The 17,205-nt window shown below is 40.5% G+C and overlaps 1 protein-coding gene across 2 annotated transcripts in view; it reads right to left on the bottom strand.

Annotated features, from left to right (window-relative positions):
• Nucleotides 1-17,205, bottom strand: part of asic2 (acid-sensing (proton-gated) ion channel 2) — a 258,681-nt gene that overhangs the window by 80,886 nt on the left and 160,590 nt on the right. The window contains exon 1 of one of the 2 annotated variants that reach the window (XM_079365343.1): nucleotides 16,084-17,196. The exons of the other annotated variant lie outside the window; for it this stretch is intronic. Within the exon in view, the coding sequence (XP_079221469.1) occupies nucleotides 16,084-16,776 (693 nt within the window). The 5' untranslated portion in view covers nucleotides 16,777-17,196. Of the gene's footprint in view, nucleotides 1-16,083; nucleotides 17,197-17,205 lie in introns of those variants that run through there. 2 annotated transcript variants of the gene reach the window in all.

Here is a 17,205-nt window from a genome sequence, read left to right as displayed (position 1 = left end):
TGATCGTGTCATCAGGGAGAGGAGGGGAAGTGATACATAATTAATTAGAACCTCTTTCTGACACCTCCTGTAATTGTTCGGTTGTTTGAGGCATTGGCTGTATCAACTGCAGAAATGTGTAATTTACTTGCTTCTAATAAATCAGGCAGAAAACAAACAACAAAGCCCATGTCACAAATGATATCAAATGATTGAACTCAAACTCAATCAATGTGCAATTTGTTTAACGCTGAAAACGTGCCAGAAGAAAAAGATTGCTACTGATTGGTTGCTTGCCTGTTACTCAACTGGACACATTTCAGCAGATTTTATTACGCTTATTTACATTTATAAAAAGCATCTTGTTCTGGATTTTGTTTCAGTCAATTGCATATCATATAATAATCGACAATGTGCCAACTCATCAAATCAGCAGCCTTTATAATTTGTTAAATAATAAACATTAATATATGTTTGCTAAATGTGAATGCTGGAAGTCACAAATTGAAACGAAATATTTTCTGCACATTCACAAAAAAGACAAAAACAGACTTTTCCCAACTTCTTGGTGTGAGAAGAGTGAGACAAAAGAGGATTTGTACTGGTGACACCTTTATTGAAACATCGAATGCGCAGTCTTTTGTTAAATTATCTTTTCTGATGAAGTCGGTCTGCACCAGCTCTCGCTGCACATATTTAATCAGTGTAAAGTGCAGTAGTGACCTCAGAAAATTATGCAGCGTTGAATCCACTTGCAGCTGTCGTCTGCTAAAGGAGCTGTGAAATCAAGCTAATGCGTAATCATCCCATGTTTTTATTAGCTCTGGTTTAACATTTATGTAAATGACCCTTTTAATTCTTCGACCGGGGCGATTTATTGCAAAGTCGGAGCGGGATGGTGTATGTGAAATAGAAAAACAACATCATTTTGTTGCATATGTTTAAAAGCATCATGATGTTCTTTTTCTCTTATTTTATAGGCTTCTATGGGGATCTAGTGTGATAAACGTAATGTGCAATATACAGTATTGTTTGAGGTTTTTGGAAAGAGATTCTCTGTTTACAAGGTTTTTTGCCAATTTTTTTGCCACTTGCAGGTTAGGTGCAACACAATCTCAAAGAATGACCTGGGGAGAAAATGTAAGATAAATAAACTCCTACCTGCAGTAGTTAAACAGCCATGGTAAGGATTCATTTCCAACACTTGGACCGTTTGTTTCATACAGAAGTAGACAGAGTACACTTAAAAAGGAATCCAGCGAGGTTTTCACATTATTATTGGTTATGAGGCAAAGGCAGAGGGATTTGAATTTGGCATGCATGACTTTGAAAAGTTGATTCTTTCCTGAGGTCATCAATAATAACAGGGAAAACGCTTGACGTGTCTGGGGTAAGCCAGTTGCGGCTTCAGACCTTCTTCCTCCCCCAGACTCACCTTAGTGTATTTACACATCGTGTCTTACTTCTGCAACACGGCGTCCAGCTCTTCAGCTCTTGTGGTCAAAGTGGTTCAAACGCTGTCATCATCAGTGACGGTGACTCTGCCGTGTCCTCTCCTTGTGCCCCATCCAAGGAAATCCTCCAGGGATGAGATGCACCTGTCCTTCAGAAGAACAGCCAGGTCTCTGCTTAACACTGCTGTCAAGAACTGCCCTTCTATCTGCAAATCACAAAGCCTCGGGGGAAGCCATGATGTGACGAGGACCAAGGATTGAAATGCAGAGTGAAGGAAGGGAGGGTGTAAACCGTTCTCATGCTCCAAGAGCAGAGGTGTGCGATTGATGCAACAGGGTTTCCACTGGCGGTTGAAAATGACTTACTCAAGGAAATTAATAGCTGTTCTAATCTTAGGTAAAGCTTTAGAGGTAAATAATGGACATAGATATTTTGCAACTAATACAAAATTAAAATTAAAATAAAAACTACGTCCAGTTTTTTTCAGAAATATATTCAGCCCAACCTTTTTTTTTCTCTCTCTGGATGCAGTATGAGTGAGTAAACAACAGGAACAATCTCCCTTCTTTTCAACTCTTGGGTTTAAAACTCTAGCCAAGCCAGTCACTATTTTTAAGGAGCACACAATGTGGTTCCAAAACTTCAATACTTCGATTTCCAGACACAGCAGGTGGTGGGTTTCAGAGATAATGCGCTAAAGTCTCACTACACACTCCTTGCTCAGCAGCAGCAGCAGTCACAGAAATCTAGCGGTGAACTGAGTGAAGCATCAAGAGCCACATGTTGGATTGGTAAAAATGGGTGAGACCAAACAAAGAGCAAAAGGGGAGTATTAGACTTTATTAAATCAGGAAGTCGGAAACCTATCTCCAAAGGCATGATGGCTGCTCCAAAACAGGAGGATGTGTAACAAAAATGAGGTAGTCAAACACCTAATCTATCATCATTATGTCCAAACCACTTTAACTAATTGTGAATTCAGATCTACACGATTTGCTTGATGTGGATTGGCTCAGAATCACGTGACCTCCAGTTCTTTAACTGGAGGTCACGTGACAATTAACTTCAAAATCTAAAAAAGACAAATTGAAATACAGTACGAAGGAATATTACATTAAATGCAGATTAAACTTTGACAGCCACATAATGTCTGGCTTTGCTGCCAAAGAACAAACAAAACAAAAAAACACAATTGTTGCAGCCCAATTTAGGATTTTGAGCTATTTAAGTAAAGTTAATATGGCACAAGCAAATGCATGTTAGCGTGGTTGTTCCAAACCAAGGAGTGCTTGAATAAATTGGATTTTTCTTTCATTTGGAAGCGAAACAAACCAATACGTGTCAAGACGCTTAAAAAAGATGACAACAAGTATGGGCATGGGTTTTTCTCAACAATCCTTAAACAAAGCTAATCTATGTTTTTCCATATTATCCATCGAGTTAAGGGTTGCCATTAAAGCCTGGAACACAGACCATATCCTGAGCATATCCAACTGATGTGATAGGCTGGGTCTATCTGTTTTTACTGCAGACTTTTAAACAAAAAATGACTTCTAGGCTGCTTTCTGTCAAGGTGAGAAGAGGTCAGTATTGCAATTTTCAAATCTCAGGCTTTATGCTGATGTGACAGTGTCCACCAGCCCTGTTTTGTCAGTAAATCGCTTTTCTCTGTGTAACCAGATAACTCTAAAAAAAACATTGCATGCTTCGGTTCTATGTACTATTTATGAACATTTAACGCTATTCAAATACAGAGAAACAGATCTGCTGAGGACGGTCATGATAAGAAAACTGCCTTCTCTGCTGTGGCAGTGAGCACAGCTTCAGTGAGGGGGGCTATAAGTGCTGCTCATATATGGAGCCTATAGCAAGCTGGTAAGAGTGATTACAGCCTGTACTGCCTCTGCATTAGAACATGTTACAATTTGTGCCTGCGTCTCTGGTTTTGACATTATGTGCATTCACTGTATGTGCTTCTCTACTCTGTATTATGTTTAGCCTGCATGAATGCATTTAACCTACTGTAAAGGTATCTGCAAGCCTCACTGAACCCTGTGTATGTGTGTGCAATCATTTCTGTGCATAGTGTCTACTTTTACCATGCTAGTATGTGTCTTTGCACACAGTAAGCATACATCTTCCTCAGGATGGTGTGTAAGCATAGAGAAGAGATGCAGATATCTTTATTCTAAGAAGAAAAACAAAAACTAATTTGTTCTAGGATAAAGTCAAGTAATCCTCCTTGCTGTTTTTTTTTTGTTAATTATAAAACAACTAAATTGCAGCAGAAGCCTCCCACACACTTCCTGACCCACACACATACTGCATGGCACAGCAGGGGAAGTGCTAATAGATGTCCATATCCCTCTACGCCTGTGAAAGATAGGCCATAGGGGTTTGAGAAAAGACACAGTGCCACCTGTGCCCACGATGCCACAGAGACATGGATGATAATGCTTATGAGCTACCGAGGGCCGATGTGTCTCTTCACATCTCCATCCATGGAGGGATCGTTCGAGTTTGGTTTTTAAATCAATCGGGTTTTTTTTTTTTTTCTTTTTCATTTTGGGAAAGTGAGTCTCGGGTTTTGCACTCTGAGGAGTGCATTGTGGGAGATAATTTACAGTGCTGCAAACCTTGAGTGGGCTTTCTCAGACAGCAAAGTCTTTCAGTCTATTATGAGGAAAATAATTATTTGAAAGGAATAATATAAAGGAATAAAAACTTCTCTTCTAATTGAAGTGCTACGGGTGCAGAAATTTCCCTTGAAGCAGACCCAGTGCCAGGGCATATCTGTAAATTGCTGCCACCAAATTGATCAGATGCATGTCAGTGAATAAATGAGTATACCATTTGAATATGTAACTTACAGTTGCTTACATGTTTCTGGACTTGGCCTGTATGACATACAGTTCAGCAGTTATTCGGAGTCAAAAGTTGAAATAGCTGATTACCCTGTGACATCAAGCCCCCCCAAAAATTCTATTTTGGTTGTAGACAAATCCAATTACCCAATGAACTCCATTGCTGTCCATTAAAAAAAAACACAAAATCAGTGAGCCACAACACTGCAGTGACTCAATGCCCCACTCACTGCCCTGATGCCAGAAAAAAACTCTCCAGAGCGCCAAATGAGGATTAATCCACCGCTGAAAATAGTCCTCAACAAGGCTCTATTTTCTCCAGTAACAGTAGGCTCACAGTAGGCTCCCAGTTAAATGTCTTCGCCAAGCACTACATTCTGTTGTTACATCCATCAGTGTTTCCAGCATAGTGATAGTGAAGGAGTGGCTATAGAGGTTTACAACAGGAATGTTCTACCAGAATATGTCTCTGTCCATCTGGGGTTTTTTTTTTATCTGCAGAGAATAGGTTTGTCAAAAGGGAGGCGCTACATCTTTACAGAAAAAAATACATGGTGAACAACGAACTTTGTTAAAATCACAAAGCAAATGGAACTTTGCTTTGTGATTTCCATTTCAATGGTTGTTTTCCATAAAACTGGTGAATCTGCAAAACTACCCAACATTTAGCATTAATTTGAACTGATCCTGCTTTTTGTTCGAAACCCTGTGAACAGTAGTACAAAGTTTTGCTTTGCTGTCTGCCATTTTGGTAATAGGGACAATATAAGACGCTTCTGTTATTACAGTATAACACTATAGGTTATACATTATCAAGTACCTTTGTCTTCCTGTGCCTTTTTACGATAGGACAGCGGAAAGAGTCAGAAATTGAAGAGAGAGTGAGAGTGTGAGAGGGGGGGGTGATTTCAGAGCAACAGGTCAAATTCAAACCCAGGCTGTTCACGTTGAGGGATGTGTAGTAACCCAGCACCCATAGAGTGACTGAAGTCAGTTTTATTCATGGTCAACAGGGTGTTGAGGGCAAACTCTTAGTTAATGGCCAATCAGCTATAAATTGTGGTACTAATGGTATAATAAAGTACGAATAGTACAGCGAGTGTGTTGCTAGTTAGCATGCTAATGTGGTGGGTGAATATTGTGACCTTAAGTGTCACAGGTATTTTTGATTCAAATTTTCAGAATCTTTATTGGTAAGCAATTGTTTTATCTCTCTTTTCAAATTGCATCACTCCACGCTGAAGACGTGTTTTCCACAAACTGACTGAACCCAAAACATACTAACACACTCTGCAGTGTGTTATTAATATCCTTCACAGACAAAGACCAAAAACAACAATGAAAAATGTTTTCGAAATGGGTCGAGCAGTATAAGGTTTTCTCTTTAATCGAGTCTGTTTGTAATATACTGAATGTTTGAAACGCCCAGTGCTGATGTAAACAAGAAGATGTTTCCCCTAGTTTATATGTATAAATATGTATAAACTAGGGGGAAAAAATATATATAATATACATTTATATATTTATATGTATACATGACAGCATGCGGCTGAGAATGAGAAGGTAAAGCTAGATTAAAGTGTGCTGTCAAGTAGAGAGGATGAATTGCTGCGAATTGCTCCGGGTGTCTCCATTATTCATTAAAGGTATTCACGTCTGAAGAAGAGGCACAAACACGGAAAGCAAGAGACAGTCAGCTTGTTACATTATTGACGGATCCTCTCGGAGAGCTCTTTCCCTTTGATATCGCAAAGGTTAAATCTGGCAAGCTGTACTGTTCTTTTGCCTCTTGATGCCCACTTCTTTTTTCTAGTTGTTTACCCATTTCATTTACAAAACCACCAGGACCTGCTTTCCCCCCCCCCCCCAAAAAAAAAGAAAAAGAAATAGATGAACTCCTTTCAGTCTTCCAGGGAGGGATTTAATATTCAAGGTTTACAGAAATCCCAAGCGTAAAGGAAACCACATTTTAATTATGAACACTCCTCTGAATGTGTGTAACGTGATTAAATGCATACTCACAGCTATCTGCACCTCAAAACACCTGATGTATTTGATGTGGTTAATTTCAAACTGGCTGGTTGAGAATCCTATTCTGAGCAACTGACACATGGAAAAGCTATAAAATATGGATTAAGCCTTCAACAGCATCCACTCCAACACAACAGGTCAGGAAGGCTCACCGCGAAATTCCCCAGGAGGTCTCAAGTCAGAACAAAGCTGAAGGTTTACGTGAGAAATGTGGATGTGAGCATATGAACGCAGCGGTATCAAGCTGAACCAGCGTGCTCTTAAAATGGACTGTCAGGAGGTGATTCTCTTGATATCTCCTTCAGAGTCTTGTAAGGGAAAAGCAAAAATAAACTTCCCTACACTTCCTATTTTGTTCATATTTCCGTCGTGTTCCATCACTCTTCAAACCGGTTTGCATCAAGAAGTCTGATGTTTGCCAACTGTTGCAGTTGCACATGTGCTCTCTCGCACTTACTCGCTCACTCTCTCACAGACCCATCTCAGAAGCATCCAGCAGAAGTGGGGATTAAGAGCTTGCTGAAAGGCACAAAAAGTAGCTATAATTTGAAGGTTATGGCTGCAATTTCACTGTCGCACCTGGAGACTTCTAAACTCCTTCTCACACCTTGAGACTGCTAAACTCCTGATTTGGAGTCGGAAAGAAGAAAGAGTAAAGGGAATCTGTTTTTGAACAGATAGCACAAGTAGCCATGAAAAAAAAAAATCTGCCAGCAGGCACATTTCCTAGGTGACATAGGAGCAGCATTGCATGCAGCAATCTGATAACAGCAAGAGAAATGAGATGAAACGGCTGTTCAGTTTTACAGCACAGAGCCGACACTGGCACCATCATGCTCCTAAAGTCTTTGATCAAACTGGAAGCAGTTTTTGTAATGCACGTCAGTTATGCATAGAACTGAATTAAGTGGGTGCAGCTAGGTGAGATTCAAACAGCATGGTTAATGTACAGTATATAACATGGCTGAAGGGGCTTTTTTTGCTCAGGTTCTGGGGTTATTTTCTTTCTGAGGCCATTTCCAATTAAACTTCAATATCCTGGTGGTTTGCCAAATCCTGGTGGACTTCAACCCACGCTCCATAGAATGAAGAGAATAAAAATAACCTGGTAAAGGTCAAACGCACGCATACTGAAACAGTCAAACACCCCGTGAGCTCTAGTATCCGACGGCAACTGCAATACCATGACAATGTCATTTTGAGAGAGGGGAAACAGGAGTCTGGAAAGTGTGTGGGATGTAATGAATTGGAAAGATGTTCTTGGCGTTTTTCCAACGTGTTAGAAAATGGAATATAACTCTTACAAATGCCAAATGAAATCATGTGTAAGTGCATTTCCCTATTTCTGCAATTCATCCTTCGTATAACTTAAGGTTGTAGATGCAGAAAAAAAAACATGATTTAAGCTTAGACAGCCATCAGGGCTCTTGTTAGTAAGAGATGAAGAGCTAAAAAAGTTAGCCATTGCGTCTCTTACTGCCACTTGTGTGTGCGTCTATGTGTGTGTGTGTGTGTGTGTGTGTGTGTCTATGAGTGTGTGTATGTGGCTTCAGACTGATTGCTTCCTGTCACATGATAAGGTACAACTATGAGGAGCCTCAGACAGAGTCAGTATTACACACTGGGAAGACCTTATTAGAGTCAGCACCGTGTACAAGTCCAGTGGACTCCCCCAGCTCTGTTCATATTACCTGTGCTTCTAACAAGAGACGAGGAGAAGGTGCTCAGAGAACCTTAAACAGGCCATCCAAGTACAAGGATGGACATTGTAAAAGCTTGTAAACTTTTATCAAATTACAGGTTCAGAAGATATATTAGAACATGAAAGGCTGTCTACCTTTAAGTTAAAGTTCCTCTAATACTGAACTCACTGTCTTTACTGGAGTTAATGAATAGTTTGATTATCTTGGACGAAACTGTCCGACATCTTTGAAGCTTAGTATAGGTGCTCGTTTGGCCTGCGGTTAATCACTTGATTTTAAAGAGAATTCACGTCCACTAACCCTAAATGTTAATAAAGCTAACTTGGCTGTTATCTTATTAAATATATTTGTAAATGACCATACAGTATGACCAAGTCTGCCTTGATGTGTGAGCTCACAATTCATAAAACTATTTTCTAATGCTTCCATCCATCCTACATGAAGTGAACACAACAATAACTCAATGATTCATTAATGTACATGGATTCTTTTCTTCTGACTTCCACTCTTCTCTCTTTGAAGGGTTTACTTTCATTATCTGACACTGACCGGTCCACATTTTCTCTATTGTGCCGTCCTCATTCATGTACAGCATGCGGCGACCTCCATCCCCAGTGGCAAGGAAGTGTGGAATACTAAAAAATCCTTCCTGCATATAATCCCAGCTCCCCCATTATTGAGTATGGTCATAACCTGCTCTTTCGTAAAGTGTCTTGATATAACCAATGAACTGGCTCTTTACAAATAATGATTGGTTGATATTGTGTTCACATATTGTGAGTTTGAAACCCTGACACTGGGTTTCATTTGAACTAAAATGATTGTCCAAGAGGAGATAGCTTTGTCCCAAAGATGAATTCAGTGTCTTGTTTCAGGACACTTTGACACGTGGAGCTGGGGATCAGGCGGTTGTGAGTCAATTGACTCTATCACTAAGCGACACAAGCCAAAGATGATGTGATAATAATGTTACTTCATGACCTAGATTCATGAGCTTCGAAAATGGTCTACTGGATGCATGCTAACTTCGTTGATCGAGTGGAGACATGAGGATAGGTTTGGACATAGTTTTGACATTCTAAAAGACATGAATATGACTTCAAAATAGTGTCATTGATTTAATGAGTTAAGCTTATGGTGGGATTTAACAATACTGATTTGGACCCCATGTTGTTTTACACACAGAATAACATTACCTGCATCAAGTGGCGCAATATGTTGCAATCAAATACAAACACGTTGCAATACATTTTACCATTGCAAAGCTCAGAATGTTTAGTTGTGATTGAGTTTGTGTCAGAAAGTCGTTGATGCAACTGCAGGGTAATCTTAAAGATCGTTTTAATGATGTGGAGTCTTTGTTGTACACTGTAATAACAGAAGCGTCTTATATTGTCCCTATTACCAAATCCTCTCACTGTACTCTACACATGCATACAATGCAGAGACAGGACTGTGGGTGGATGTTTGCTGCCAAAGGTTGTGTGAGTGAATATAGATTTGAGTCGTGGGCGAAAGGAAGATGCATATCTTAAGGACATGTGTGTGTGTTTGTGTGTATGTGCATGAGGGAGATGAGGCATGAGGGAATTCAGTGAATGATGAGGCGTGAGGTCGAGTGAGCCATGCGTACTCGCTTTTCAAACACCGCAATCATCGCCTGTGTCATCCGTCATCACTTTTTTCCAACATAAACAACGCACGTTTGTTTTCTTCCCTCACAGAACACACAGGGAGCACATGCGCGGCTCGCATCTGCTGTAAGTTATGCATGTCGCTCATAAGGTGCGCTGCAGATGTGATACAGCTTCAGCTAATCTTATTCATGGAGGAGAACTGAATCCATTAGCTTTCTATTTCAAACACTAACCTTTTACAAGTCTTCTGCTTTATGCAACTCTGTGACCTTATGCATACTAATCTATAGTCTTTACGTCTGCATTCAAGGCTTGCATTACACCCGGAGATTATTGTGACACTTAGCTTTGCCCTATGGCTCGCTGTCAAACACCAATTGGATGCTGGCAGCATCCAGAGAGTGGTGCACATCAGTGACAAGCACCTCAGCCATTTATACAGAGACACAGCACTGTTGAGGTTTCTAATACACTCTGGAAGTTGTAGCTCATGAAAACACTTGAGCCATTTGTTCTGATGAGGGAAATTGGATTATGGGTGCAGAGCACGGTAAGCACGCGGCCACCTTTGTTAATGAGATTTCTGCAGCTTATACCTGACTCCCACTCTTGTTTATTTCACAGCAGATCAATAGCTTATGGTCTTGCTTTACAGAATCCCAAATGAAAAGGTCAATGACAAACGAGAGAAGTACAGCCCTGCATTAATACCGGATGTGCTTAAAACTCACTCAGCAGCCCCTCCAGGATCAGAGCTGATTGACCAGGCTTTGTGGAGGCCTTGACTTTAATAAGCCTCTGTCTGTCTCCTAATTGCGTTTATATGGTTGTTGTGGAACATAAGAAAGGAGGTGGTCAACAGGTGGTGCAGATTTTTTATTTGACTCAAGGTGCTGATAATACAACTGCAAGTAATTAGCCCTGCAGAGGGGGAAAAAAAGCTGAGACTAGGTTAATGAGATCGCTGTTTTCTTGCTGAACAATCCAGGCTCTGACATGTATTTCATCAACACATCGTATAGAGCAGCAGAGAGATGCCAAGTTGACTCAGCTGCCTTCTCATAAAGCAGGGCTTTACAGCAAAAGGGCACCAGTGAGAGGAATAAGATGTGAGATTGAGTGACCCCGGAGAGCGGTTAGAGTCAACATCCAAGCTACTAGACACTGCTGTCAAACCACAGTATCAACAGAAGGCCAGGAAAGTGAAAGAATTAATAATTAAAACTAGCTGCAATAAGGCATATGGTTTGTTTTTAGGAACATTTTCAGTCTAAATTCAACACTGGAGAGAACTTCTTGCACTTTGCAATATTGAACTCTTTCAGTTTAATGTCGAAGTATTGAGAGAAATCTTCCCTGCTCAGAAAACATCCAACCCATTACAAAGTGACTATCTGGCATCTTGCAGGCAGCAGAAACAACCTGCAAACACAGCAGGAGCATTTTACCGCCTCATAAACTGATATGACAAGTACCTTGAGTTGCATATTCACGCACTGAGCAGAACGAGAGCAACTTATGGCTTTGATTTCGATGTTTCTCGCCTCCATATGAATGAAAGTCTAATATTTACTCCCATTTTTAGTCCTGTGGGAAACATGTCTCTTTTCCTGTTAATTTATCTGCCGTGTTTCCAAGCTACGAGTTACCTCTGTTTACCATTGAGTGCTTCTAAGAGCCTTGTTGTCCATGAGAGAAGTTGCTGGGCAAAAAAACAACAAAGAGCTGTAAGACATTAAAAGGTCTTTTTTTTTTCTTCTCTGCAGCTTTAAAGAAGCAGCAGCAGCACTATCAATCGTGATAAATTGTTGCTATAAAAACCTGATTACAACAGCTTTAATAAAAACTACTGAAACATTAATAACACTAAATCTGACAACCAGTATTGCCCCTGTAAAATTCACTATTCAGAACCCAAGCAAACAAGCAGAGTACGGTCTTACTCTGGCTCTGCTGATTTCTCTAGAGACGTGCTTGATACATTACAGGGGCCAGGCAGAGAGGTTCACCTTTTTTTTCTTACCCTGCCTGGAGTGTTGCTGCTCTCCGACTCTGAGCACTTTTTCATTTGTCATTGCAGGCCCAGATATCTAGTTCTCCATGGAGCTCGGAAAAAAAGGGGGAGATGTGTATCTGTGCCGCTGAGAGAGGCTTAGCTAGGTGGGGTTTGATAAAGGTAGTACTTACATTTTATTGTGGAAGGTTGGAATGGTTTGCTTGGCCTTTGGCGCATTATTCCAGCTGTTATACCCCACTGTTAAATTTAGCGAAGAGTAGATCAGTATCAGAGATGTGGGAGCAAAATGGACCACCATATTCTACAGCGCGAAGCTAATAGATTTATTGATTAGCCCGCCTTCTACTTGTTCCCATTCAGTGTGATACATTAGATGCAAGACATGAAATCCTGCTGCTGCGAGAGCTTGGCTGGAGTTATGGGACACATTTGTATTCCCACCCAGACGCTTTTTTTCCCATACCATCTCTCACTCCTAACCTCTAGCCATACCTTCTCCTGCTCCTTCCCTGACAAACCACGCACATGCTTGGCAGCTTCAAAGTGTCCTCTGTACTCGTAAGCCTGTAATTCCTATCATCCTTTAACATTTGGATTTCACACTTATTCTGCACGACAACTGTGTGTGCAGGTACACAAATCTGGTCAGAAGCAAACCGAGGAGACGTAGTGCTTATATACTTGCAAGCTATGTGCATGTGAGCTTCTCTTCCCTGGTTTAATCTGGTTGTTTCATCCTGTTTTGGTCTCAGAGTGACAGTGCTGTAAATGCAGTGATAATGAATAGGCCTCCGGGAGTCTTTGCTGACTTGCAGCAGCAGGCTAATGAGATTAGCAAACTCACTGAGGACCCGTTAACAGCATCAGACCCCCTTTGAGGTTAAGCCAGATGAGGAAGAAGCAAGGCTGGGGCATCTTTGTGGCTATCTGCAAAGTGAAAAAAATGAACAAATCCCACATACTCTTATTGTTACAACTACAATATTCAAACTGCACTACAAGAAACATATTTTAACTTGAATTCTGGCAGTCGCATATGTTTTCTTCTCCTTTTAAAAAGAAACCAATCCACTTATGGGAACTAAAATCGTCAAATAAGCAGTTTCATATAAATATGAGTGGTATTTGGGGTTTTCAAGTGTAGTTGAAAACAAATTATGTTGCAGGCAGTAGAGCTGCTGCGAGCTAATGAATGCTCAATATGGATGAAAAGATACATTTGGAGCATTTATTCGAAAATAAAGGTGTCAAGGTTCAAATCGAAGAATAAGGTTAAGAGGGGAGCAGGGATGTGTCTGGGAAACTACTGTCAATTTCAAAAATAAAGGTCAGGAAATGTATATTTTTTAAATTTCTCAATTTCTTAATTTGATGAAACTAACAATTCTGTGACTTAAATCTGTTCTAGTGAATTCTTTCACCTAAATGCCACCTTGGCCGTTAAGTCAGAAAGTTAATTTCTGACCCTGCATATCGTTATCATGGTAGCTGCAAAGGCAAACGGTATTAACAAAAGGGTTTGTAGCCTCGCTCGTCCAAATGAGTGTAAGAGCCAAAGAAATTAAGTAGTGCATTAAGTAAAGTTTAAAAAAAATAAAATAAAATAAATAAAAATTGAAAAATAAATTGTGAAAGAATTGTATTGTGAGTCGCATAGGGAGTTGAGTGAATCTTTACATCCCTAGTACTCAACTTTTTTTTTGTCGGGAGTTTTCACATTTCCCAGGGTTTTTTTAGAAGGAGCAAAATTATCTTCGGAAGTTATCTCTCCAGAACATACGGGCAAATCCAATTCAGTTCACAAAATTCAAAGTCATCCTACATCCAGAATATCCAAACTGAGAATATGAACCCTGCAGGTCTCGGAGAGTTTAGGGCTGGAACTGGAGAGATTTTACGGAGCGTATTGGTTTGAAGCAGAGTTGTAGCAGGAACCTTGTCCTAAACAGTCTTACCACGTTTGGATTTACTGATTATTCTGTTTGAGTGTACAGATTGGTTTTTTAAGGTTCCACAGTGGCTGTTCTCAGAGGATGATTTTCACTTCATTGCAGCTAAATTCTTTCTAACAAAATGTTTGGGCAGCTTGGGCACAGTGTTAGTACATTTTAGGTCTGCATAAGTGCTTTGCATGTTCATGCATACTTCACAATGCGTTTAAAAAATGCACACCTACTACTGGATGCATTACCTTTACATTAAAGAATATCCTGCAAACATTAATGTAACAAAGCAGACTGCAAAACCTTGCAGTGCTTGTTTGAAAATTGATGAAAAAAAATCTGAAGAAAAAAAATTGCTTAGATTATCCTGCATGCTGTTGCTTCAAACCCTGATAATAGATACTGATGTAAGAGAGTGGCCCTGATTAAGTTCTTCATTTCCAAGGCGGAAGGTTGATGCACTTTGCGTTTTTTCTGACAGATTGCAAATGCCCTAAATGATGAGATAAACACATCAGCACCAGCCACAGCAGCGCAAAAAAAATAAACAAAATGCATCCAATTTGATTGCATTTCAAATAATAATTACTGACCATGAACTAGTAAAAAATGAATACAGACACTAGATTAATTGGATTTTAAGTAGTTGAAGAGATCACTTTTATGCTTGTTGTTGTTGATTTTCCAGCATTGCTATCACATGCAAATGGCAATCAAGAGACTGTGTTTTCAACTCCAGGGAGTCAACTTATTTGAGCGGTTTTAAGGAAATCATGAAGAATTATTGGAAAATAATAAACAGAGGAATCTGCTGTGTCTAAAGTTGCTCAGTGTTTTAACTTGATTATCTTTTCCCATTGAGAAGTTGTAAATACAACTTTCTATATACTGCATTAAATACATTTCTGACAATGCCCTTCACAACCAGATATAAAGATAATGCAAGTAAGTTGTTATTCATAGTTAATAATTGTTATTCCAAGTCGTGTAATTGCAAAACAATTTCAGATTTTTTAGGATTTCTTTTTAGGTACATCTTATTTTTACAGGATCAAGAGTTGTCTTTATATGTGAAATGTTATATCTACCACAATGAGAAGCAGACTGGCCTTGAGACATGTGTTCATCAAAAAGTCACCAAAAGAAGAAGAAATATTCGATGAAAGAGAAAACAAACTGTTTGATAAATTGGCTTGTGAGAGTACGGTAAAGCTTAACTCATAATCGCATCACTTTGCATTTTAAGGACACTCCAGTTACGGAGCATTGAATAGCTAAATAACACTGTCTGGCTTGAAATGTTTGAAAATTTGTTGTGTTTTCTCAACTAAACCTTGAGACTATATTAACCTCAATAAAAATCGATCGGTTCTTTTATACATTTAGCCATATTATGGTGGTAGCGGCAACTGCAGCATTGGCGTTCTAGGAGTGGGCAAAACAGGTTTGGTATGCAAATTTTTCTCTTCATTCTGCTTCATGAATCTTTGACTTAATACCTGTTAACGGACTGTGATCCATTCAATCTATAGAGCTTCCCTTATTGATGTTTTTAAGTCTTTTAACACCACACCTAATACATGCGCGTGTTGCAACAGGTTGTTATTCTAATACATGGAATGCATCGGATGAAGAAATACATCTTAAACAGTTTTAGAAGTACCATGTGGTGAAAAATAACTTTCAAGCAACGGGAAGCAAAAATCATGTGGCAAAAGTGAGCAAAAAAACAACCAAACTGCACAACCATAGCACACAGGTATTCATGTACCATTTGTAATTCAGTCACTCTCTGATTCCGAGACCAAAGATAGAAGATTGAAAAGAACAGAAATGAGTTGAACATTACCGCAGAGAAAACATCTGCCACGGTTCAGGCAAGCCAAGGGAGCGCACAAGGAAGAGTGGGCGCACAAATCCCCGCTCCCACAACCACCCATACAGAAAGAAGACATTCATTATGTGAGTGATCAGACACAGAGGCAGTTAACTTCTCCAGGGGATGCACAGCTATATGAGAGAGAGAAAAAAAAACGTTCTGATATGGAGCTTTTGGAGCTATGCTTCACTCATAACTCATTTTGTCCATGTTATTGAGCATTCATGGTATGTAGCGTTTTACCTCGGATTTCTAAATGCAATAATCCAACAAGCATGAAATTAACGGGAGCCCTGGTACTGATACTGCTTTGTGCAGTATCTCATTTGCTGGAGAAAGATCTAACAGAAAGGCAGAGTACTGGTTAAAGCAGCTTGTATATTGAGTTTTAAGTCTTTCATGACCTCAAAATGTTGCCATTAATGTGTGCAAGTAACAAAAGAGAATGTAAGTTGAATACATTAAACCCATCAAGCACTGTAAAATGCAACTTTCTAACAGCAGCTGACATAATTGACGTGAAGAGAAATTCTAAGAAAGAAAGTGGACATAAACACATCAGAAGTTAGACTTACTGAAGAGAAGTTGTGAGCCCCGCATTGTTCTCCTCTGTACTTGCATGAGAGCAGCATGTCATCCAGTTGGTGACTCAGTCGATCCATAAACTCCAGGTTGGTTCCCTCAAAGTTTCTGGGCGGCAGAAAGAGCCTGAAGTCGGACAGCTTCTTGAACCAGGCCTGACGGTCCTCTTGAAGCAAGTCCAGAACCAAAGGCCTCACCGTTCGGTTAGCTAGCAGCAGGCCCAGCCAGTGGCCCGCGAAGTAAAGGTCGCTCTTGGTGAGCTTGTAGAGTCGTATGGGGTTGTTGTTGCAGATTGTGACCGTGGGGAAGGCAAGTTCTTTGGCCCACTCTGTGTGGATCCGTGTGTGTGTGGGAAAGGAAAGCCAGTGAAGTAGGCGGTTTGATGACCAAGACAAAAGCAGCCCCAGGGAGGTGCAGAGGGCCAGTAGCCAGAAGGCCCTGCGGCCCAGAGAACCACCAGGTATGCACACATGCCTCAGGCCGTGTAGGCGTGTCCTTGATAGAAGAGTAGAAGTGACCCGAGCCAGAGTATGCTTCGCAGCACGCCGCTGACGACCTTTTCTGATGATGGCCGGTGATCCCCGCTGGAGACAGCGCCCCTCCAGGGCCATGGCTGCCCACAGCGCTCCTACAGCCGCGGGAAAGGCTTCATTTCCCAGCCAGGCTTCAGGGGCTGGGGCCCACATGTAGCTCCAGGATAAATCCACTACTGTAATCCACACCTGGATGTGCGTTTGGCCTTACAAATATTGACCAACCATTTAGTCTTGGCTGTAAATACACTGTTTTGAAGTGTATAAATACCTTCCAGGATTTCTGTATGTTTCAAAGAAGTCTTCTCCTGCTTGTGCAGGAGCTCTAAAGAAGTCAGCAGCAGCTACTTGTTGTTCCTCCCTTCCTCGTCTCTTGATCTAAGAGACGTCCAATCATCCAACTCAGCAGGGGAGAAAAAAAAAAAGAAAAAAAGAAATCAGCTAGGCAAATGTGCTCCAAGCAAGGTGGCTTCTACATGAGTGACTCCTGCATCGACCGCAGTTAGTGTGACAGTGAACAAGACAGGATGAGACAGAGAGAGAGAGAGAGAGAGAGAGAGAGAGAGAGAGAGAGAGAGAAAG

This window comes from Symphodus melops (assembly GCF_947650265.1).
Source record: "Symphodus melops genome assembly, chromosome: 17".
Classification (NCBI taxonomy): domain Eukaryota; kingdom Metazoa; phylum Chordata; class Actinopteri; order Labriformes; family Labridae; genus Symphodus; species Symphodus melops.
The sequence above is the reverse complement of the archived record's forward strand: the minus strand, read 5'-3'. Positions and strand labels throughout refer to the sequence as shown.